Genomic DNA, 25,924 nt, shown 5'->3' on the forward strand with positions numbered 1-25,924 from the left:
AAAACACAGAGTGTGACGAGGACTTGTGGTGTGTCTTTGGGACATGCCCAAACCCCTGAAACTGAGGCAACAGTGCTAGTTGCCATAACCCATGCAGCAGATCACAGTTCTCATACAGAAACCGGCACTAAAACAGCTGGGGCTGAGGCAACGCTCGTGGTCCGAGACAGAGGAGACGGGTCGGGTGAACGTTGGAGAGTCGTGCATAATGCAGAGGAACAATCTGGCACTGGGGAGGTTGTGTAGCAGGCCGATTAGAGATGAGAGACAGGTGTGTGGAGAGGGTGGGAGTGGCTGCTGTACCACGGATGTCTGTGTCAGCGAGATATGCAGCGTGACGATGAAATGAATGAGACACAACAAACAACAATGGAGGACAACCGTTCGCTCTGCTCGGTGTGTGGCTGTTTGTCTCAACAAGACGTCAAGTTTTATAACCACAGACTGTGGGCGTCTGTAAAAAAAGTCAAGTCTGTCGCCAAGTCAGCTGACTGTCGTGGGTGGAGCCAGTCTAGCGCCACACTGAAGGTTGGTTATGTTGCTACTATTCCTGATGGAAACAGAGTCGATCCTGGACGCCCGGTGGGCCTGTCCTGTCCGTGCACCTCTGGGTGGAAACACGACTTATTTTAAATAAATACATGAAAACCAACACTACACACACCTGATATTGGTATCACTATTCAAAGCTGTGGTATCGATATTGGACTCAAGAAAATGGCATAAGCAAGCTAAGGACCTGCTTAGGGCCCCATGACCACCGGGGGCGCCCTAGAGCATTTCACTATAATTTTATTTGATTGCATTTTAGATTAGATAAATGAAGTATTTTGTTAGCAAGCATGTTTACAGTGGTAGCTGACATGAAGAAAGTCAAGAAAGTATTTACTGCTAGTTAGCCTGCTCATTGAGCTAACAAGCCAACAATACTATGGACTTTGGATAACTTACTTCTTATCGAGAAAAACATTAGCAAAGATGTGGTTGCTATGATATTGACATAATAATATGACACTGAAGTTTTGATGACGATGATGTAATTTACTGCTTTATTAATGGCACTGCATGATAAAGGGCCCCAAAATCTAATTATGCTTCAGGCCTTTTATTGAGTAATAAATAAATAATAATAATAGTAGTAGTAGTAGTAGTAATAATAATTCATCCTGGTTTTTGTTTTCCAGCGCGAGTTAAATCAAATAAAAGCTATAATACAGGCAGCTTCCCCGTGCGCTCTGACGCGGAATGGATGATTTACGCACCTGGCTCATCCATAGTCATAATTACAGCGGCTGTCTATTGGACGTTGTGCTCAGTGGCTCGTTCCATGAGTCGCGCGTGCAGGCGCTCGTTCAGAGCAGAGGAGAGAGAGGGGAGAGAGCGGGGGAGAGAGAGAGAGAGAGCGAGCAGAGCCGCAGAGGGAGGTGAAGAAGGAGACAGTTCTTCTTGCGCCGCTCTGTGCGTAAAATCTGCGCGTTTTCGCTTTTACGCACGGAGAAAAGTTGAAGCGATGCATAGATTGTGACGGAGATTTCCACTGAAAGCTCTCACTGAGTGAATGATTTTTTTTTTCCTGCCACGACTGACAGACGTGTTTAATAACAGCCTCGGTCCACTGTTGTGTTCGCAGTCAGAGAGCGCGCGACGCTGACGTTTCTCTGAAACTTACGTCTCCGCGTAAAGACGGAACGGAGTCTTTAACTTAGTAGAGTAATGATTTAGGTTGATATCCAGAGGTTTTACACCCCGCGCTACTCTTCAGTCTTAAACCACAACATGGATCCTTTATTCAATTCAACCGATGTGCCAAACTGGACCAGCAGCGTCAATGACACTAATAACGGGACCGAGTACGGGAATCAGTTTGTCCAGCCGGTGTGGAGGATCGTCCTCTGGGCCGTCGCGTACAGTGGTATAGTCATAGTGTCAGTGGTAGGTAACGTGACAGTCATCTGGATTATTATGGCACACAAACGCATGAGGACCGTCACCAACTATTTCCTGCTGAATCTGGCGTTCGCCGAAGCCTCAATGTCCGCCTTCAACACGGTCATCAACTTCATCTACGCCGTGCACAACGAGTGGTACTTCGGACTGGTCTACTGCCGCTTCCACAACTTCTTCCCCATCGCAGCGGTTTTTGCGAGCATCTACTCACTGACTGCCATCGCCCTGGACAGGTAAGCTGCTGTGCCACAGGTTCTCCTCTTCATCTCAACAGTAAAAGTGTGAGAAATGGCACAAAAAGACGAAAATATGAAATATAATACAACCTGTGCATCATCAAACTACACATATAGTGAAAGCATTTACATGTCAATCTAATTTCACTGTTATATTTTAGTTGTTCAAATCTGTACATACACCACATGTTGTAAATAATATCATTAAAGGAGCAATATGTAAGATGCAGAGGCTCTGAGAGCTGAGGGCAGAGTGTATGTCTGGAAAAGCAGCAGCAAACGGGTGCTGCAGTATAAATGAATGCACGTTTTATGAATTAACTAAACCTATTAAACCCCTAAACAACTTTTTTCAGGTGTGTATATGGGTATCTAGTAATGCCAAATATCTTCACATTTTAAAGTATCGATAAAAATGGGCACATGTGCTGCCCTCTGTGGTTCAACACCAGCTACTGCATTTACATTTTGCCATCAGCTTCGCTGGTGCACGTTTTATCAGCCTCTTGTCTAATCAGCAGGACTCCTCCCCTTTTTATAAACAGAAGCTCTCACTTCTTCACCATTCTCTCCCAGACCACGCCCCCTGCGCTGCTCCCCCTCCCTCAGCTCTCAACCCTCGAGGTTGGGCGGTCGTTTGTGGACCCAATTCTGCATGAACCCAAAAAAACGACCTACACTTTTCTATAGATAGATCAGGCTGTAGATAACATTTTAAATGTTGATCTCAGTGAAAGTACTATTTTATTTGAGCACATCATGACACTCAGTCAGTACGTTACAAACATACAGCTCCATTCATGTTCTCATTCCTGCATTATAGTGCAGAACCTCATGTGGTAATGCTCCGTCACCCTTTAAATCTATAACACTACTGAGCTGAAGCATGACTTGACCTCCAACCCCCACTGGAGGGCCACAAATCTCCACAGAGAATCATGAAATGAAGCCCTTTTGATTTTATTGGTCGAATCAATTTAGAAAACCCTGCATTCACTTCATGTTTGTGAGTGAGAACAACAGAGGTTTAAGGTTTCCAGCCGGATCACAGAGGTCCAAATTGGAAAAATAAGGTGATGCAGAAGCATCAAGGAGAAGAGAAGACTCGGACTCAGGTCTCAGTTACACGCAGGCTGTTTGGACTCTTAAGAGGTTTGTAAGACAGTGAAATTGTAAGTAAATAATAAACATGTGTCCCTGAAACATACAAGGGAAAAATCACGTCATACACTGCAGTATCGTATACTGGAATGTTGCAAGTAAAAATAAAACTATATATTTATATAGCCTGATTTGGCCATGTGCAGGGCTGAAACTAACGATTATTTGTACGATCAATTCATCTTTTGATTATTTTATTTCTTGTTTGGTCCATAAAATGTCAGAAATGTTCAAAACATTTTTATCAGGGTTTATTAAACCTGGAAATGATCATGTTCTCAAATGTCTTATTTTGTCCACAAACTAAAATGGTTCAGTTTGAATCATTTCTTTGTTACATGGAGCAGTAATCGATTAATTAGGGAGGAATCGAGGATTTAACCACGCCCCCTCCTTTAGACGTGCTAAATTTACTGGTTTTTGCTACATTCATATTGTTCATAAATGATTTCAATTTGACAATAAGCCCATAGTGTGGTACACTGCGAATAAATGAGGAACATCACGCATGACACTGTGTAGACAATCAAAATAGGAATTAAAAGTTAAATGAGTTATCATGACATAAAACCAATGATCCGAGACTAAACTAGACAAGTCTGGAAATGACAGAACCATCGGTGCTAAAAGAGAGAGAGAAAAAAGATGGAGATTGAGAGACACCATCACGATAAATACTCAATGACTTTTCACTTGCTCTGCACTGCACAGGTTTGGAGGACTTGTGATAACAAAGAGCATCATAAAGAAGGTGAAGGAGAGCGGATGTTACTCAGGTTATTAAAGGCTGAGTGGTCTGTGAATAATAACCAAAAAAAGAAATAAAAAAAAGTCAATACAAAACTTTCATTTCATTTTCTTCCTTGTAACTTTAAATGACACGAAAGTGCACCCGTAATGCAGTGCTCTGTTTTCTCTGTGAGTGGAACATCCCATAATCACAGCCGAAGCTAATGGTTTGAGGCTTGTTTGATCGTGTCATAAAAAAAAAAGTCTGACCATGTCACACGTGAAAATATGGGGTTAGAGTGAGTAGAAGCTTTATTTATCAATGGAATGTCTGTGTGTGTGTGTGTGTGGACTAGGACTAATCCTGACCAAAACCTGGTCCCAAACCTGTGTATGTGTGGTGGTGATGTCACTGCACATTATACATTCACAGTGGGTCTCATTAATGCGTCTTCATCTGTGATAGCCAGGTTTTAGCATATGCATATGTGTGTGTGGTGGCAGGTGGTTATGTTTGCCTTAATGCATGTATGCTTGTTTTTAATGTGCATATCACTCTCCGTGTGCAATTCTGAGCATATGTGTATTGTCAGTTTTGCATGTGTGATTCACACTGCCACATAAAGGCTGCATCCAGCTTTTTTTTTAATACCTTGTACCAGGTACTAGCTGGGCCGATACGGGGAGATGAACAGGTGTACCTAATAAAGTGGCTGTGAGAGCATCATGACTCATGTAAGTCTTTGAGAAAGTTGGAGAAAGAGAAATTTGTCTTAAATGAATAAACCGTTTCAGGTCTTCTTCAAATCATAATACAGTACGACATGGATTGGGGGTGTCGCCACCATGTGATTGACAGTGGTTGCAGGTGGAGGTGGACGTGCAGTGGCTGAGTTTTCCTCTGCTTATTCTTTTCACTTTGAGTCACTGTTTACTGCGTGAGCGACCGACTTCCTGTTAGTAACCAGACATCCAATAACCAATAATGTGTAAATAGAGCAAAGCCACAGGATCTCCTCAGGGCGGCTGGAGCTCAGAGCGACCATTGATTGGACATATTTTTATCCCCATAAATGCTATGATTATCCCTGTGGTGCACTCACACTTCACAACCCACATCACCTCTCTGGCAGAGCGTGCTGGGTCTGATGCTGATTTAGACAAATATGTACCTCAGTTCCCTGTATTACTATAAATCAGAGCGATGGAGAGCTTAGACGGGGCTGGTGTCCAGGACAGATGACTGAAAGCAGGTCTGTTAGTTGTGGCTACAACAAACAATCTGGACAGTAATTGTCGATAAAAGAAAAACAAAGCTACACAAATGAAGGTTTACTGAGGGATTTCAGATCTCATCATAAATGCCCACAGGATTAAATAACCTGGTTAATGCAGTTCTTCCTCATTCCTGTTCCTTTTTATATTCTGTCAAAAGTGAGTGTCTTTAATTAACTTTCCGCTAAAATGTAAGAAAGCTGTTGAAGTGTCAAGTTAAGGGGAAACTTTGTACAGTGACATTAACAACCAATAAAAAAAACATTTGCATTTTCTTTTAGTAGTTGTTAAATTGAAAATTAAAACAAGGATTCAGATTTTCCAGCTTCTGAATAATCAGAAACCAGAAAGTGTGAATAGTTTTTGGTTTCTTTGCACCATGGAATTAATAAATCATTAAAACTGAATCATTTTGGTTTGTGGACAAAACAAGACGTTTGAGAACATCATCATTTCCAGGTTTGGTAAACACATTATTTTGCAGACCAAACAAGGACGCAATTAATTGATGAATTCCTCTGTTTGCAGCCACTAAATTCTATAATTGAAATAGTCTTGGTAACTTTAGTCCTGGTAACAGTTTTTCATTGTAATAACTTTTTGTTCATATCACCCCGACCCTTTAAAAGATGTCACAAAAAGTGTCATTAATAGGTTATGACTTACATGCCTCGTTCTGGTTTGTTTTTCGTGTCCCGCGCTGCACACAGGAAGTGATTTGTTTTATGTCAAGACTGACGGAGACAAAGTGGAAATGCTGGCTGAAAATGGTCAGAAGAGAAGAAGAGAAAGTTTCAAAAGTAGATTTGCTAAAACAAACTTTGCTTCTGAACTCTGTGTCTGAAAAAAAACTGAAATCTATCCCAACGGGAGTCACATCTGAAATGAATGACAGCCGTGGTTAAGGAGAATTTCATTCAAAATCATAAAGGTCAACCTTAAGGTGGCGCTACAGAAAAACCCAGCTGATCCAACGAAAGGTCGTAGGATTCATCGTCTGTTAAACACAAATAAACGTCCTGAATTTTCTACAAATGGATGCGAGACATGGAGTTTGTTCTCCTTGTGTGTGTGTGTGTGTGTGTGAGGGTTCTCTCTGGGTTCTCCAGTTTCCTCCCTCCTTCCAAAAACATGCAGATTTTGGGGATTAGGCAAATTGGACACTCTGAATCAGTGGTTCAAGACAAATCAGGCCCCCCAACCTGCACCTCTGTCCACACACACACACCAAAATAATTAACTGAATAATTACAAACATATATATGCAAAAATAAGCAGCAGTAGTAGGTTTCTGTTCCACTTCTCACAGTGTATATGGATACAAATGGGTTTCTTTTATGATACCAGTGAGTCTTTGGCACATGAGAAACATGAATAATGTCTAATATCTGGTATTAACAATTTACTGCATGTTAAAATGCTATTTTAACAATTTTAAATGAAGAAAAACAAAAAGGTTTATTTGGAAAAACACTGCAGTTGTACACGAACAACAGATTTTGCGAGTTAAATTTGAAATTTGAACAGTATAAAACATATTTACAGTAAAAAAATTTGATTGAAAAACAGGCCAAAGAATAGAAACTATGTAACTATGTAATTTTAATAACCTCAGAGCAGACACAGCTCTGAGGTTGCATCTTCTTGGGACCAGGAAAGCATTTATCCAGTATATACAGTACGCATCAATGCAAATATTATACATTATTGATAAAATGTGTAATTATATCAATATGGAGACCTTATGTGGGTCTCTACCGGCGCACCAGTCTCATGTTGTCCACAGATGGGAGGCTCCAGCTAAATGGAAATGTGTATGAAATATATATTCATGTATATGTATAGAATCAAATGTCCCTGCAGGAGAGGAGACTGACCTATTGATGACATTCCTTTACATATCTCCAGACGCCTGGAGGAATAGGCTCCAGGTCCCAGACTGATGTGTGTTGTCCAATAGTGAAAATATATCAGTGAGGAGCGAGGGACTGAATATCATCTGTGTTCATTCGTTCATGTCTGCTTCACATGAATGACAGATGATCATTGCCTCATAGGTTGAGTCTTCAGAGACACTTGAACTGATAACACAAGGTTATAATTTACTCTGTGGAGACAGTTTGAAGTTTTGGATACAAAAGCTTTTCCTTTAGACGTACAACAGGCAAATAAACCGTGTTTGCCCAAAGGCAGTGTCAGACCGGATTATAATAAACTCTGAAGTCTGTAGTGTAACATAATTGAAGAACAGAGATTTTGCATCTGGGACAAGAAGTCTCGCATATTAGAATTCTTTATCGTCTGACATCTCCTACAACGTGCTCCTGGACGTTGACCAATAGGAGAACAGAGTGCTCTGATGCGGCGTAACATACTGATATAAACATGGCAAAGAGGATAACCTCAAGTTCTCTCTGAAGGACGTACTGACCGTCCATCCTGTCCTCCACCAAGGAATTGGTCCAATCTTTTTGGAATTTGAGCGCAAGACTTCGGTAGCCATGATTGACAACTCCTTGCCTCGTCTCCCCGATGACTTATGAAGTTGCACAGTGTTGTAAAAGATGATTGGTCAGGGTCATAACTGTGGTGTTACCAGTCCCCTGAAGAAGACATGGCAAGAATCCATGCACTGTGATCGAAAATATCGTATTGTCTGAGCAGATGGCATTTGAGTGAGCAGACAAGTGGAGGATAAATAATATATATATCTATATATATATATATATATATATCCTACTCTATTCATATACTGCACATAGGAAGTTATTGGTTTTCTGTCCAGACTGATGGAGGCAACAGAAACTTTGTGCTAGTAAAGTGAGACGACTGCAAACAGGTTGCAGCACAAGTGAAAATACAAAGAAGTGCCCATTAAAAGTTTCTACTCCTCAAAAAGCCCAGTCATTCAGCAGTTTGGCGAGATAAACTCTTCTTGTGCCAGTGAGATCCCAGGATAAAAACTGTACTTTGTGCCAACCATTAAATCTCTTTTTGACACGGACCCTTAAGCCCTAGGTGATTTTTTTTTTTTTTTATCTTGTGCACCTAAGATAAATATTTATGGGACCACCATCTGATTCCTGAAATCCAGCATCTAAGACAGGGGTCTCAAAATCAAATGACCTGCTGGTCTGGTCAGGAGATTTAAAGTCAAGTGTTAGAAGTTCCAACAGTTTGGGAAAAATCAACTATTCAGTATGGGCTTAAAATGATATAACGATGTTCCATCATAATATGGCAGTGATGATATTCATGATGATATTTCACAGATTTTCAAAGTCATTTTTTGAGACGGTTCCTCCCACAGACCAAAAACATGCAGATTTGGGGATTAAGCAGATTGGACACTCTAAATTGGCCTTAGTAGTGAAATGAGAGTGAATGATGGTGGGCTGCATAAAACTGACTGGTGGCCTCTTGTGGATCTCTGATCTAAAGCCATGTTTCCACCACGTGGAATGGTTCAGTTTGGTAATGTAGGGTAAGTATTTCTCTCATGTTACCATTAGAAAAACTACTAATAAACCCCCAATCGTTGCATTTTTTGGCACCAGGGTGGAGGTAGACCGGCTGCATCCACGGCAGTCAGCTGATTGATTGGGAGACAGTTGAGGCAAACACCCTCAGTCTATTCTCATACATTCAAGCCACAAACCAAAAAAGAGCTGCTGGATGTCCTCCACTGTTGTCTGTTGGGAAGCATTCAATGCCGTCGTTTGTTGTCGCTGCACTGGTACGACATCACGCTAGGACTTCACCATTTACCCCATACCATACTGAACCAAACCAAACTGAACAACATGTATGCCTTTACATGACATAAAACTTGATCAGTTTTCTGTCCACTTCTCTCTACAGTCTGCTCTGTGATCCCTGCAGTAAGCCGAGTGTCACAGGTCAATCATATCAGTGCGAGACTGCTCATAAGTGTCTTGCTTCTTCAAGGGCTCTTCAGTGTTCATGGTCTAGAGAATAAGGAGAGTTAATAAATCACAAAGGGAATGGTGGTCCGTAATCTTGGCGGCCTCCTGCATCTCTGACATCTGAAGCTCTGTATGTTGCCACTTACACAATAAAGGAACTCCTTCAGTAACAAATGACAGCGCGATTGGTTGAGACGGGATCATCCACCTTCTGTGGCTAAAAACCGTCTGCACACAGAGCGGCTCACAGTGAACCGACTGCACGGCATATTAACAACAGCTTATGACGGCCTCCTCTCCAGCTTTCTCACCTTCCTCCACCAATCTTCACTTCCCCCTCTCCCTCCTGCGTTTGCTGTCCCCGGAGGGATTTTCACGAGCAGTTATTCTGCTCCCTGTCCCCCTTGTCTTTCTGATTCTCCCTGTGATTCATTGCTCTGTGCCTTGGAAAGTGGCAAGAATGTGTTTCCTCCCCACAAAAAAAGGATATGTGACATGACTAGAACTCAGCAATAAGGTGACAAAGAAATGTGATAAAACTTCAAATAAAACTTGTAAATAACCCCTTAGCTAATAGCAAAATACAGTCTTGAAATAGATCAGTGTATAGTGTCAAAAACAGAAAAATAGGCTACAGTGTGAAAGAATTAGTGACAAATAATGGAGAGACTGCCGTCTGTAACAATGGAGGACTCCTCAGAAGGCATGGTTCTTTCAGCTTCTCCCTCTCTAGAGGTCGGCACAGCAGATGATGTCCATTGTTGAAATTGGCAGATATTTTAAGGCAGATTTTAATCCAGGCTTGGGACTGGCACGGAGAGTACGCTGGATGTATCTTCTGGAGCTGGGTTTATTTAGAGTATCCAAATAAAAATAAGCAATGGGGATTGGGTAACCCAGACCTTGACCTGGCGGTGATTAGATCGAGCAACCGTCTGGTTACGTGCCCAATTCCGTGTGCTAGAGGCGGGCTTACCATTTTGTATACTGATGCACTCTGCCATTAGCCAGTGCAAGCTTATGTAAGATGGTAATAGCTATACGCAGGTAAAACTCAGTACACATCAAAATGTACAATTTGTGTTGTTCCTCCCTGAGCTGTGGAGGCAACAGTCTCATGTTTTTGAAGTCGACAACCCCAACATGTATTCAGTAAATAATAGATGATGTTATTGTATCACCATACCCACAAAAAACAAAATGACACTGCATCAATGATAGGACGAGACGTGTAATTATAGAAATGTCACGCTCGCAGCGCCTCATGCTGTTCGACAAAAACATAACCGCCAGTCATTATATTTCAGCAGCAGACTGGCAAGAGAGCGAGCGGTCCAGAGTTATCCGTGTCATTTACGGAACAGATGCCAGATGCAATTTTAAGTTCACGTCATCTTCCCTAAGACGTAACAGGGAGGATGTAATCGGTGTTTCAGAGATGCATCACCAGCCAGCATGAGTGAGACATTTAGATGACGTTAAACACAGGCCTCAGAGCTAACTCACCTCTGGCTGCATAAACAACACTCCAATCAACACCTGTCATTCTGTGTCACTGAACTCCAAACAGAGCTCTGAAAACATGGCTGCAAGGCTGAAACGGCCTTTTTTAACTTGGCCGACTGGTGGCTGTCGTTGGAATCGCCGGGCTCTCTTTCAGTACGTGTTCTTATTTCGTTTTTATTAACTTATTTACATATACATATATATATGTATATACAGTATATATACACACCTCAAGTCCTGCATCTGGACTGGATGCGTCTAGTCTATGCTTTCTCAGGATTAAAACAATGAAAATCAATTACAACGTTTGTTGTGTCTGTGGTCTCCCATGTTTTTAAAATCAAGTCAAATTTGGGGCAGGCTCTACCTCACTCCCTCACTCACTCACTCACTGACAGTTGTCTTTTCCCAGCCTGTTGCCTCCCAACTGATGGCAGTTTTTACGTAATATTCAGCGAAACAACAACAATCCCCCAAGAGGCCAATAAAGCAGAGGAAACAAATTCATGATCAAATTACCACAGCCTACTTTCAAATGCAATTGAAAGCACACAAACACATGCGCACAGACAGGCTCGGAGGCAGGCAATTTCATCCGTTGCTTTAGCTGCTTCCTTCTTAATCACTTACTTCTCTTCAGGAGAGCATAGCAGCAGCCTCATGGTGTTTATATTGAACCATCGCACTGCCATAGCAGTTTAAGTTCTACTTGTGGATAATTGGAGGTGTATTTCACCCATGCAGTCGAGCACAGGTTGCCCATGCTGGCTGCCACCGTGTGAGAGGTCTCCTGTTGAGATGAATCAGATATTGCCAACAGATAGACCAAAGTCTCAGAGGTGTGCTTACCAAGATGTGAAATGAAAGGGAATGAAATTGAAAGGGAGGAGAACACAGGGAGGCAGAGCTCTCTACCGACAAATCCATAAAAATGAAATACCTCTCAGCTGTAGCAGTGGCTGTGGAGACATTAGAATACAGAGGGCGACTGAATAAAAGCAGTGTTCATGTTGGGTTCTGCTGGGGGCTATAGATTATTTCCTCTTCCTCTGTTTGAGGGCACGGGATTTCATCAAACATAAGTGATGCATACAAACAGTAACACTTGGATGGAACGTGGAGGAAAAATGCATTTCATTCTCAGCAGTTGTTAAACCCTGAACCAGGGGATGGTTCAGGGTTTTTTGTTTTGTTTTTGCAAGTGTGGTTGTATGAGGCACTGAAACCTAGTATGAGCTTCCAACAGCAAAGTCACTCTTGTTCCATAACTTGGCTCCACTTGCTATTTTTTTTTGTAATTTCTTCAAGATTCAAGATTCAAGATTCTTTATTGTCATTATGCAAGCATAACAAAATTTCCTCCCGAGACTCTCAGCAACATTGAAATAGAAATGCCCTATTTCTTGTGAAGGGCATCAAAATACCTGGTCAATACCATCACCAGCACTCTGCTGTTGGACTTCCTCGCACATTGGTTCGGCACCTGAAGTGTGAATATAAACACTCAGCATTCCTGTGATTGGTCAACAGACCGTCTGAGCTGTTTCCAGGGTCTCTGGGGGCCGTCTTTGAACCCTCTAAGGGGTTTTCTTGTTGGGGTTTGAGGTGGTGTCCCGACATTGCGTCTTTCTCTGCAGTTTACAACCGACCTGGGGTCAGTGCTGTGTGGCTGTATCAGCAAACTTCACTTTTCACTTGCAAATGGTCGTATAACAGCAGGATAAATTAAAATATTATTCTTAAAGACACCACAGACTTAAGCTGGTGTAGATTCTATTAGTCCTTGCTGTCAGCCGTGTTTTCAGTGACAGCAAGGATCTAAGTCTACGGCTGGTCCTGGCGGCACGCATAGCTAACACACAGTGCTGCCTGTCTGTCGGTACAACACTTCAAAAACCCTGACAGACTTGGCAATTGGACTCCCGCGGCTGCTTTTATCTTGCTCTTCTTCTTTGGTGTTTTACGACAGTTGGATTTCTTAATGTTGCATGTGGCTGCCTTTCGCTTCTTTTTCCTTTGCACAGCTTAGATGTCCGCTTAAATCTTGTAATGTGTGTCTTTTACACAAAGACACATCGACATGTGGACACAGGAAACCAGGTGTTTTGGCTACTGGGGCCAGTCTTTGCTGGTTGCCTGGAATAAATGAATTACCCAGCACCATAACATTTGATATAATAACAAATTTACCATTGTTACACTTTAGCCCATATTGAAGAAACAATGTGATAGTGTGTATGTCATTCCAATTAATCCTGGTTAGAATAAAACATTAAACCAGATTTTTGACCACTGGGAATGTATTTAATAAGAATTCACTCTCAGGACAAATGGCTCTGTAATGGCTCCGATCGGTGAACATGCAGGACATACTTCTCTTCCTGCATCATTTCCAGTACAACGCTATGAAGTGCATTCATCGTCTGTCCGTTAGCATCTCTTTTATAGTTTGGGCCAGTGTTCTACATTTTAAATTTCATCAAATGAATCGACAGAAAGACCGTTTGTGTGTTCTGATTGTTGATGCCGGGTTGAAAGAAAAGCATCTACATCAACAGCTAATTATTAATATTATTATTAATTAGAGTATTGAATTCAAGTCACGTCAATTCTTTCCAGCCTTGCATAAAATAAATTGACGTTGTCCCTAAGTCATTTTAGATGTGACAGAAAAGGGCAGAAAAAATGGTCAGAAATGTTATATTATGCACAAATATGCCCGTGTCTTGATTTTTCATGGTCGTTAATTAGGTCGTGATGGATTGTCATCCTTAAAAAGTTGGTCTCATGCACACTGTATTATTTAAACCTGTGGATTAAACCTAAATGTAGTGCTTTCATAGGCTTGATAATGGCCAGGTCAGCCAGGTGGGCAGACTGCTGTGCAGGTGTGCGTTTGATTCTGACATCAACACCCCGACTATGACTCACCTACACATGAACAAACATACATGGTGACTGCCATCACGGTTTGAAGTGGAGCCGAAGTAAAACAAACAGTGATCCCACATTTTTAGCAGACCGAGGGGAGCGTTTGATTTCAAAGGCCTCATCTTACCTCTAATATAATTAGTTCATTTGGCAGATTCATTTTGGTTATTAGTGGGATTAAGTCTTTAATTGGACCTCTTTGGCTCGTGGTAGCATTTTCCTAATTTGAAGGAAGCTGGAAAAGAACAGTTGATGTTGATGCTCAGTACATTACACAGCAGACAGAACTGGTTTCCAGACCATATACTGTACGCCATTTATGTGTACACAATATTAAATAGGATGTATAATTTAAATCTATTTAAATGTATTTTAATGATTTGTTAAGAAAGAGATAAACAGTCTTTAAAGGGCTTGTTTGAAATCTTTGCAGAGGATTTAAGTTCAGTGAGTTTTCTCCTCAAATGCTCAACAGTCAGCACAAGTGTTTCAAACCAGCCTCCTGATGAGGCTCACGTTAATGACGTACAAGGCCACTTTCACTTATTTATGTGCGCCGCCATCGCTCTGATTACGAGCACGATTATAACGCTGAGAGGAATCACTTGATTAGAAGTCGCCATCATTTCAGATGCTCTCTGGTCTGCAGACAGCGTCGTGCCATGTTGCCTTTGAAAATGCATGTGTTTTTTCTTTAGTGTGTGTGGTTTGACACACAGGCAAACTTCTAAAATAAAAGTGTTACTGTGTGTGTGTGTGTGTGTGCGTCTAACCCTTCTGGGGTCTCTATTTTTAAACGAATGACTCTTTCATAATTAGCTTTTTATCTACACTTTCATACATTTCTTTTACGCTCGCCCACAGCAGTCCTCCACACTTCAATGAGCAATCAAATTCATTTAGATACAAATTAATTAAAGGGTGATTAACCGTGTGACACAGTGTGGGCTCATCACTATTATCTTTGTTCTCGTTACTTTGTTCCCGTTTCTCTGTGAATAGTCGCAAATCCCTTCACTGAGATCCTCGTGCAGAAACACAGTCTAATGAATCTCGTGCACAGCTAATCAAAAATACTTTTGTTAAGAATGAGCTTACTTGTGTAAGTAATTTATTTATTTATGGTGTTATTCTGCCTCTGTTTGGGCTTTATGAATATAAAGGACATAATATTATTTGTATTCTGTGTCCTTCATCTGAAAACAATAAGCTCTGTCAGGCAATACTATCAGCCCTGACTGAGGGAGCGTTTGTGTGTATACAGCTGTCGTGCAAGGAAAATGAACAACCAGACTTTTTGGGCAGTAGAACTATCTTTTTATGGGCACGCCCCCAACAGACCCTCATGTGGAGGACACAGTGGTGGAAAATGAGTGTTACTAAAACATTATTGACGAAATACATTCAATGAAATGGGCGACACATGAAATCAATGAAAATGAATGACAAAAATAAGTGCTTCACTGACTCCTCAAATATATACCTAACTGGGACATTGTATGATAATATAAAACATTCATTCATTCATTCATTCTGCTCTGTCTGCAGGTACATGGCCATCATCCACCCCCTGCAGCAGCGCATGTCATCCACAGAGACCAAAGTGGTGGTGGGTGTGATCTGGGTCCTGGCTCTGCTCCTGGCCTTCCCTCAGTACTACTACTCCACCACGGACCAGCTGCCCGGGCGCGTGGTCTGCTACATCGAGTGGCCTGAATACACCGTGTGCAACTTCAAAAAGATGTGAGTTTTTACTCAGTCAGCAAGAACTGTTAATTACTATGGAACTGACAGCAAATGTGGGAGCATGCGGTTGGTATTCAGCGTAAATGGGAGAGCACAGTGAAGAAGCACAGATGCTTAATGTGTTTTTCTACTGAAGGAAGTGAAGATGCTTCATCAGGGAATGTTTGCTCATTCTCTGGAAAGTAAAGACTTGAAGATGGACAAGACAAAATAATGATTTGATTTGAAAGAGTTTGCCAAGTGCTCGGAAGAGCAACACCATGAAAACAATAAAACTAAATCTGCATAAATCAATCATAAAAAGATGGAAACACTTTGTTTTCTATTACATTTTCAATTCAATTTTATTTACGCAATGAGCAGCACTAGGCATTAGTGGAGAGTGGAGAGAAAAGTTCTATCAGAACCAGAACTCAAACATGTGCAGCCATTTGCCTCGAGCAGGTTTTGTGTGGTGGTCTCAGAATAAACTTCAGAATTATCGAGGCTGACCAATATATATTTTTTCTATTTTCAATGGTTTACCTTTAGATTTATCTTGATAACTGTGATATAAATATGTGAAAAAAATTATCTGGTCGACGACAGAATGCAGAAAGAAGAAACTTGAGAATTGGGACGCAGGTGGGGTGTCTCAAAGTTATCCCAGAGACCACACAATTGCAATAGCGTTAGATTGTAAAGGGGAGAAAATAAGGCATCAAAACAGTATAGAACCACTACAGGCTTCCTTAATAAAATAAAGCACTAAACTGATCACTAAACCACCACTGCTGAGCGGCTGACTCAAAACCAGAATTGCCCAGGAGACCTTTTAAAACACAAAAGGCTAAAGTCACAACAAACTCTCCAGCACCACAAGTTATACAACAGGCAATTGACATCAAACACACACAAAGCTCTGCGTTGGTGTTTATAGATACACCGACAACCTAAGAAGCCACAGAGGGAACCTCTCACTACCTCTGACGGTGAGACTCAGGGTATATGAACACTCCCCACACCTGGGCTTCATCAACACCAATCAGTGCCACACACACACACACCTAATTGCAGTGAGTTGATTCTCCCATGACTCTCACAGAGCCAGAAGACTGCGTGCCCTCACAGGCTGAGCAAACACCTTTACAACAACAGCAAACACATGTAAATGCATGGAGCGACGACAGCGTCCAATCTCCCCTCAACAAGCCAATAATCCATCACAAGAACTCCTAAACTGTTAAATTATGGTAACAACTCTGCACAGTTCCACTTTAAGAGAAACATTTAAGGTCCGTCCATCTTCAGGAATATTTCAGTGGTATTTTATAAGGGAACAAGTGTATATTTTAAAATATAATGCAGTCCCTTCTTGAACATCGTCTCTATGGTCTGTTTTTACATTGTCCCCTTTGACGTAACTTTAACTTAAACAATAATGTAAATGATGCTCTAGATGTAAACTGTTACTCTTTGGTTAATCGACACGTTCTGTGCTAGGGTTTATTTTTGTTTACATTTCATGTAAAATCAACATTATAAATCCATTAAAAAGTTCTTTACTTTTGACGTTCACAGATCGGAGGTGAGAACAATGACTTAGTTCAGCTTTTCACACTCATGTTAGATCACGAGTACATGACCACTGCTTTAAGCATCACTTAGCAAGCTCTATCTATACAGTACCTATATGTGTGTGTGTGTGTGTGTTTTCTGTCCACAGCAGAATAAGATTTAAATGAAAAGTCTCGTGTGAATAGAGAGCGGGGAGCTCACCTGGGGAGCTTTAGCTTTTCCATTACACCATAACAGACGGGAGGACCCTGCGGCGTACGTCAGAGGAAAAGGCCTCAATGTTTTTATGCTGTATTGATTCTAGTCTCTGTGGACGTCAGCCCATTCCACTTTGTAATTTCGCCTTGATTCTCTAAATGAAAGAGGCCTTTCAATCTTCCCCTTAGGTGCACAGGCCCTGATGTAGTGTTCAGCCAGGATTCTGCACAGAATGTATATTTCTAAACTATAAGCAACATTAAGGAGCTTTAAGTAGTTGTGTCCATCACTGTCCTATAGATCAGTGGTTCCCAAAGCCTGGGTCAGGACCCAAAGATGGGTCGTTCTTTTTTTGGGTAAAAATAATAAATAAAAATGACGACCAAAGTATACTGGGGGAAAGAATGATGCAGGGATCATGAGTCATTATTTTCACACATGGATTGGCCATCCCAGAGTCCAGGCCTGAAGTCGAGTGAGAATCTTGAGGATGTGCTGAAGAAGATTTAAAGCAGTCGTCCAACTCTCCCATCATCAGCACAAGAGCTTGGCTCAAAAATTAACCATGGACAGAAATAAATGCACAACATAAACTGCATCAACTTGTTGAAACAAAGCCACAGTGAATGTCTGCCATATTCAAACCAATATGATATATGACTGGTTTTTTGGCCTGGCAGTAAAAGATGACAATTTCCAAAACTGGGGATTCACTTTTTAGGCATGGCAAGTTATTGTGACTTAAATCACTTGTTTAGACTGCTGCCCAAATTGGATTTTTAAGCATATCTCAATCTGAAGGTCTCGGTCACTGACATCTTCCCCTGGGATTTCACTGAATGCACATCAGTCGTGATGTGGATACGCTTCCACAGACTCCACCTGCATCACGTACCGGCTCCGTTAGACCGTTGCTCCTGCAGAATATATGCAAGTGTTCTATTTTTGCCAGATGATGGAACACAACACTTCAATTCAGCACGAGCAGGACAGGAAGTCAAACACAGATATAACATTAATCATCTTTTTTTGTCAGAGTAAAACCCCCCGTGTTGACACCATATCGCATTTGGGGGACAACAATGACGTAGATCCGGAGAGAATGAAGTGAATTGGAGGCGTTTAAATGATCGACACATTGGAAGACAATAGTATGAAAATCAGAAGACAGTTTGCTGCACAGGCACAGATTTCTGTCTACCATTGTGTTTATTTTAAATAGACTGAAACTATAGGAATGCACGTGGAAGATTAGACTAGAAAAAAATAAACCCCCCGCGACCCACCTGTGGGTCCCAGCCCAGTCTTTTGGAACCACTGCTCTAGAAAAACCTCACCATTATTCTTCCTCTTGGGTCAAAGAAGCCCTCTCTGGAAACTGTATAACCATAAAACATCTGACAGAATGCTTGCCTGACATCATGTAAGTTAATGTGGTGTGACAGGGTAAATGAAATTTACCGCAAGCACTGTGAATGATTTGGGGCACCACGCAGCCCTGGTGGGGCGGCTCACGACATTCAGGCTTGACCGGTCACCTTTCCTCCACATATCATCTTTCCTACAGCTGCTAAAATAGCACCAAGGGCCTGTTCAATTCACACCAGTGACTAAGCATTAATGGGCATCATTTTAACAGCCTATATTTTAGCATGGCTCGTGCGGAGGAAATAGCAGGCGCTATCATTGCTGCACCAATTTTCATCTCCCGTTGCGCCGTGATCTATAATCAGAAAGCGAGGCGATGAAAAGCATCGCGAGTGCACGTGTTAAATGTTCCCCTCACACAAAGTGGAACCCCTGCTGTGCTTGACGCAAGTGCAGTATGTCGACAAGTAATTTATTGTCACGTGACACCGCCGCAGGAATCTCCGATTCCTTCCATTTGTCTTCTCGTAATCCCACTGGCAGCACAACTGCCCGACACACAGACACGCACAGACACGCACAGGCACACTTCCACAAAATGCACACACAAAACATTAGTTCAGCCAACACAGAAAAAGCACTCCGAGCAACGGCGTGCATATGCAGGCACTCAGCGGCTGTGGCTCTGATCACAGCTCCACTGATGGAAACCTCTCAGCTCATCTGCAACAGTGTTTACTCTGCTCTGCTGCCAGCCTGCGATTGCCTTCCCTTTCAACAGCCTGTGTCACATTTCTCCATGGAATTATAGTTTGTTTTGAACCCAGCGACAGCAATTTCATTGTTCATGATGGGATGGCTGCCGCACATATTACTTTTTTAATGAAACTCTAATCAGTGACACATAGGAGTCGAGCGAGAAGCCGGTCGTCGTCGGGCTCAGCTGCTCGAGCTGTAAATGCGACATATGATGAAAGTTGACCTTGGGTCGCGTCCCACATGCTTCTCCTGTGTCTGCAGTGTACTGCTGCCTTCACACAGTCAGTGAGAATGTGTAAGCAATGTGTCAGAGGAGAATATGGACATACTGTACACACATTGTCACTTTATTAAGTACACCAGTTCCATTGCATGCTGATAGAAACATGGAGTCAGCCAATCACATGGCAGTAGACTTCACTTCAGAATGTTTTTGTGGGCGCTTTTTTGTGTTTTCATTCAAACTCCAACCTGTTTACAGTTGTCTCGCGTTACTTATTATGCAACGTTGCACTTCCTGTGCGCAGCGTGGGAACAGAGAGAGTTGTGTGGAGTGGATAAGCTTAATCACCGTTGACAAATGTTTGTTTGTGAATGTCTAAATGTGAAAGACAGTGGTTGTAAGTATTGTATTGCATCACATTGTATCAAATCGTTCAATATTTAAAAGTATCTTCCCTTGGTGTTTAGTCTACTACAGAAGAGTTGTTTTTGTTTTCAAATACAGACAAGTTCAGTGTGTGAGTTGAATTTGATCTGTGCTGGCAGGAAAAGTTCCATAACACCAGTGGATGCATTCTGGTTCTAACTGTAACATTATCGTGATAGAGCCACATGATAGAGTAATCTTACAGGTTACAGCTCCACAGTGGCAGAGGTGTTAATGGGCCGGGTGGTTTCCCATGAGGTCCATTCTTCACACTGTTCAGCCTCTCGCTTCGTGAGTCGATCTTTAACACCAGACTTCGTATGTCCACCTCATTCACGTTGCCCCGAGGGTTTTGGTGCTTTTAACACTTGGTGTCACAGTGCAGGGGTCAACCACAAATGATTCAAAGTAAGCGGATGAAACTGACTGACTATATTACTGTGGTCTAAAACCTTGGGGCCTAAGCTTGTGCAATTATCCTTGTTGAGTCTTTGCCATCGAGCGTGGCAGCTGGTTTAATAGGATTTTCATTGACCTGTAACCATGTGTGCTCCACTCTGACCTTCCTGAATCCTTGAGTTCTTACTCTAAAATAAATATTTATCTGAGTCTTATTTTTGAAAACTCTTCCTCACCATTTTTGTCTTTGAGTAACCTCACCAAAAAGACTGGCATCACTGTTTAATGTGTGAGCATGTAAATGTGCTGCTGCGTCTGTAAGGCGACTCTGAGCGGTGCTGTATGAAAACAAGCTGGGGTTTACAGTCCAAACTGCACTGCACTGCTTGGTGGGAAAATGCAGCTTGGGTGCCAAAAAGTGGGTCCATTATTTTTGGTACCCTGAGCAACTTTTATACAAAGAAAATCCAAATAATTGAGTAACAAACTGGACTGAACCCAACTGTGCTGCTCGATTGGAAACAGGGCTATAATTTATGGTATTGGATGCACATTCAAACTCTCACGCACACAGTTAATCACAGTCTGAGCACACCTTGTACTCTGTGATCTCTACCCACTAAATTGGGCTCTGCATGACACGGACCGGTGGTTAGTGCCAGGAAGACGACGTAGAGCAGGGCGTCCTGTTACCCCCCTCCAGTATTCTTTTGCATCTGTTGGCAGGCCAAGTCAAAAAAGCAGCTGCCCTTCCTCCGAACACACATTCATGAATTATGCATACTGATCCAAAGACCTGCCTTTTTTTTAAATGAGGTATTTGATGAATCACCTTCTTTTATATACTGTAGCCTACACTGATACAGCTCATTTTAAGAAATTAAAACAATATCAGCTACGGTGTATAATTCAGTGCCTGTGACCTCCACTGAGAGTGCCTTCATTGACTGAGCTTGTATGACAGCAAGGTGAAATAGTACAGCCACTATTCCCTAAAGCATCATCCATCAGTGGGGGCTACAGGTCTCCTGGGGCCCTGCAGGGAGACAGGATCTGGTTCACTATAAATGGGCAAGTTGAAAAGTGCCATTCACAGAATAATGAAACGTGGTGGGACCAGTATTGGTTGTACGCCAGAGTTATGACAATAAAATATTAAGAAATGTAATCAAGCACTATAATCAAATGTGATGTGCATGCACTTACGTGTTTTTCTTAAGTGTTTCCATTTTTAATTACGCTTCCACACTCAGCAGCCACTTCATTAGTGCACCTGCTGATGGAAAATACTGTATTTAATCAGCCAATAACTTGGTGATTTAAGGGACTTGATGATGGTATAGTGGTTTGAGTCTGAGTCATACACCAGTATTTTCCAAAAAATGGGAAACAGTCACAGTGTCTTCTAGTTTCTTTAGTGAAGTCAATCAGGAAGTAACATTATATTGAATAGCCACCAGGGGGCAACTTCTCTGATTGCAAAAAGTAGTTAGTTTGAATAGAAGTGGGAAAATGAACCTACCTCCCTTTTGATTTATAACCTCAATAAACTCCTCTTCAGGAGTTAATCCATTCCAATACAAATTTCTTTCTATAGCACATTTAAAAACAACCGAGTTGACCAAAGTGCTGTACATCGCATAAATACATAAAACACACAAATGATCTCAATCCTGCGCTTTACCTCAGTCGAACATGATATTAGTTTTGTAAATGATGTTCCCATTTAGAGGGGAATAGACAATAGAATGCTGCATATGAGTGGACACCAGGGTGATTGATAGCTGGTTGCAGGTGATGCCTCTAAACTATGGGTTGCAGTACGTCTATATAGCACCAGCCAAACAGTGATTCTGGAGGCTTCAATAACGGGGTTTAGATCCTAAAGGGTGACATCATGATCGGTTGCCACTTTGTCTGAGTATTTCAGAAACTGCTGATCCTCTGAGATTTTCTCACACACTTCCATCTCCAGAGTTTACAGAGAATATTCTGATACACTGAGCATCAGCGCAATGCCTTGTTGATGCCAGACATCGGAGGAGAAAGAGTGGTTTGAAAACAGAGAGGCAACAATTACTCAAATAACTCTAAATAACTTTAGAGCAGATGGGCCACAGAGGCAGTGCACCACCTCTAAGAGCCATGTGTATCTTTGCAGTGAAGTACTTCATGGACAATGTTCTTTGTGACAACTGAGCTTTGTTGGGTTCACTGAGTCATCGATTTGTGGAGGAAAGTCCATTCAGAACAAGTTAAACCTTAATGTCTGACTATAAAATCAGGCAGCACTAACAAGTGATTGGATTTAATTCATTATAGTCCATTTCCCTGTGTTTGGTGCCGTTACAACCCCACACTGGCAGGTCAGAGGAGAGCAACTGCATTGATTATTTGAGTTGTTTTGTTCAAGCTTTTGATAATTTACTTCTTTAATTTTGTAACTCACCTGAGATTCACAGAGAAATCTAATAGAACTAGAAGTGGTATCTAGATCCAAAGGAGGGGTTAGACGATAGGCTGGAGGAAAAGTATAGTCACTAACTGTCTATTACAACATCTTTTACATCAACTATATGATAAATGACATCAGCATCACAACTGAGGACTCCAAACCACTTTTAAAATTTACCATTGCTTATAGTTTCCACATGTTACACAAAGAAATGTTAGTTTAATTCATTTACACCGGAGCTAGCATTGGGAGCTAACTGCATAGATGTGCACATCCTAATCAAGTCTTTTATTTCACCAAACTTCACCAAATAGAAGTTGCACCAGAAAATTGCACCAAAATAATAATACACTGTAAAAAAAACACGTCTGTACTGACTCAACACATGAAAAAAAATATATATATAATAGAGTTATGATCATACATTTATGGTGTCACATTTGCATAGCAGGCTGCTGTAGAAATGTGATGGCACAAAATGTCATCCTCCATAAGACAAGACCCTTCCTTCCCTAAAGTCCAAATAAAGGGCTTATTCTGAGGCAACGAAAACCAAACTTTTTATTTTATTTTAAAGGGATCATACAAACATGGTTGTTCTAGGGGTTAGTGCTGTGCAGCAAAAAGACCCGGTTTCGCAACCCGGTTGGAACATTAGCCTTTCTGCATGGAGTTTGCATGTTTGCATTCTAGACCTTTAAGAAGATTAACTTAAATCAGGGAAAAATATCCTTGGTGCGCAGCAAGAGTTTAAGATCCCTCGTGCTTTTTCATCACAGTTCAGTTCAGCTAGATTCAGTAAGGTCATGTCGAGTGGAGTGATGAACAATGGAAAAAAGCCTGCTCTGTCCTTTCTGACAAAAGGGGATATTGATCTTCTTCCACAGGATAAGGAGTTGATCCAGTTCAGTGCTAACTTGCTGTGTCCTTGTCAAGGACAACTCAGAATCTAATTCCTGAGCATCTCAGAAAACCTAGACAAGACAACGAGAAGCAGTGGTCCATGTGAATCTCCAGAGACAATACTACCACATGTTTCCCTGAACTACTCTAGTATCCAACTCATGAAGCCCTTTCATAGCTCTCACACTTTAATTATGTGCAAACTTTACTAGTAGATGCAGAACTTAGACAGACATATATAATAATAATATATTCACACACAACAATAAGGACTAAGACTGAGCAAAGATATTCTTAGTGTCCGTGGAGATTCTCATTCATACTGAATTGTAGATTTATTAAGGGTTGCAAATAACAATTATTTTCAGCATTCATTAACCTGCTGATTATTTTCGAGTTGTTGTTTGGTCCATTCCCAAACCTTGAAATATTGATGTTTCAATAATGATTCAGTTTTAATGATGATTGTTGTTATGTGAAGAAACCAGAAAATATTCACTTCAAATAGCTGTTTAATTTCAATTTTCTTTTTAAAAACCCACATATTTTGTAATCAATTAATCGTTGCAGCCCTTGATTTGTTGAAAATATCTCACCTCCCTTATATGAGAGTAGTGTTGTGTGGATTGACACCAAACCTCATTTTTTAGCATCAATTCTCACACAAAAGTGTCAGTATTTACACTAATTTGGGGTAAACATGTATTTTTTCATAACAAAAGAAACTTGTTGACAGGAATTACTTTTACTTCCAACTTTATGCACGCTATAGTTGTATAAATGAGCCTCTCCCACACACACACACACACACACACACAGTGCTTTTTTAGTTCTGAAAACAACATGTGTCTGTGTGAACTCTGTCAAAGCACCGTGAGTTTCTGTGGCAACACCGCCAACCTTGTCAGGCATCTGAAACGTAATCACGGTGCAGAGTATGAGGAGGTGGAGACAACGGTGGAGCGAGGGAGAGGAGAGAACGCCAGGTGCTGCTGGGGAGAGAATGCTCCGAGGCTGGCACTCAGTATCCAGGTACACTGACAGAGTGTTAACCCTAGGAACACACAGCATTTCAGCTGCTTTTTCCCATTACTATGTTTAAACGTACAGTGGTAAGAATGTGCAATATAGAGTGCTTTATATCCTTTTTTTTCCAGCACAACCTATAGGCAAAAAGTACTCATGATTTTTAAAATCAGACAGAATTTGTGAAATTTGGAAACAAGTCACAGTTGAATGTTTTACTCGGTCAATTTTGTGACATCTACACAATTATTGCTACTTTATATCACGACCAAAAATGTGATATAAAATGAATCAAAAAGGCATTTATTTAAAGCCCGAGTATGTGACCTATTAACACACACCACCCCCAGGATGTCTATATAAGGAGTTGAAGGTAAACAGTAACGGATAAAATGAAATAGATAAATAAATGAGTCCATAATAACTGAAGGAGACTTCACTGAAATGTTTTAGGAATAAATAAAAGACCTGAGGCTTCTCTACAGGCTTGTGTAGTGATGTTCAAATTATAGGTGTTCCCTGAATTCTTCAAACTATAGAAATAAGAATGAAGTTATTCATTAAAAAAACCTTTCTAAAATGATAAAACTATTCAGTTAAAAACGTGAGGTTAATGTCGCTGAGGTCTCATCACATCTGGTCATTTTTCAGCTTCTCAGATATATTGTTATTTCTTACCATTACAGTTTTATTTTTTAGTGTCATCATTATCACACAATTTGGTCTTTATCAACCTATAATTAAAAAAAATTAATATAATCTTTACCCAAAGTTTAAAGTGATTATCAAGAAACCAACACTTTAAGAAGCGTTTACATTTTTGGATTGATCAAGGGCAAACATATGTGATGACAGGAGCTTGTCAGTCTCTTACTTAAACATAAACAACACACCGTAGCTGCTGGATTAGTTTTTTTATGGCACCAATTGTGTCTTTAATCCCAGAAAAGCCTTTTTTTCTGGGATGCTGGAACTGATTCTCCACCACTGCAAAGCCACTTTAATCATGCAAATCAGTTGGACGAGTAAATCAATCCATCATCTCTCTCTGCAGGATTCACACTTGTGATGATGATGATTCACTGTCTGGAGGAGTTAGGATGAAGGAGCGCTTGAGGAATATGCCATATGCCACTTAGATGGACATGAGTGT

At 41.2% G+C, this 25,924-nt stretch overlaps 1 protein-coding gene across 1 annotated transcript in view; it reads left to right on the forward strand.

Moving 5' to 3' along the window:
- Positions 1 to 1,374: 1,374 nt before the first annotated feature.
- The window catches only part of tacr1a (tachykinin receptor 1a), a 47,921-nt gene continuing 23,371 nt past the window's right edge, over positions 1,375 to 25,924 (forward strand). Inside the window, exons 1-2 of the mRNA XM_058636526.1 lie at positions 1,375 to 2,180; positions 15,260 to 15,454. Coding sequence (XP_058492509.1) covers positions 1,777 to 2,180; positions 15,260 to 15,454 — 599 coding nt within the window. The 5' untranslated portion in view covers positions 1,375 to 1,776. The remainder of the gene's footprint in view (positions 2,181 to 15,259; positions 15,455 to 25,924) is intronic.

This window comes from Solea solea, chromosome 8 (assembly GCF_958295425.1).
Source record: "Solea solea chromosome 8, fSolSol10.1, whole genome shotgun sequence".
In the NCBI taxonomy this organism is placed as follows: Eukaryota; Metazoa; Chordata; class Actinopteri; order Pleuronectiformes; family Soleidae; genus Solea; species Solea solea.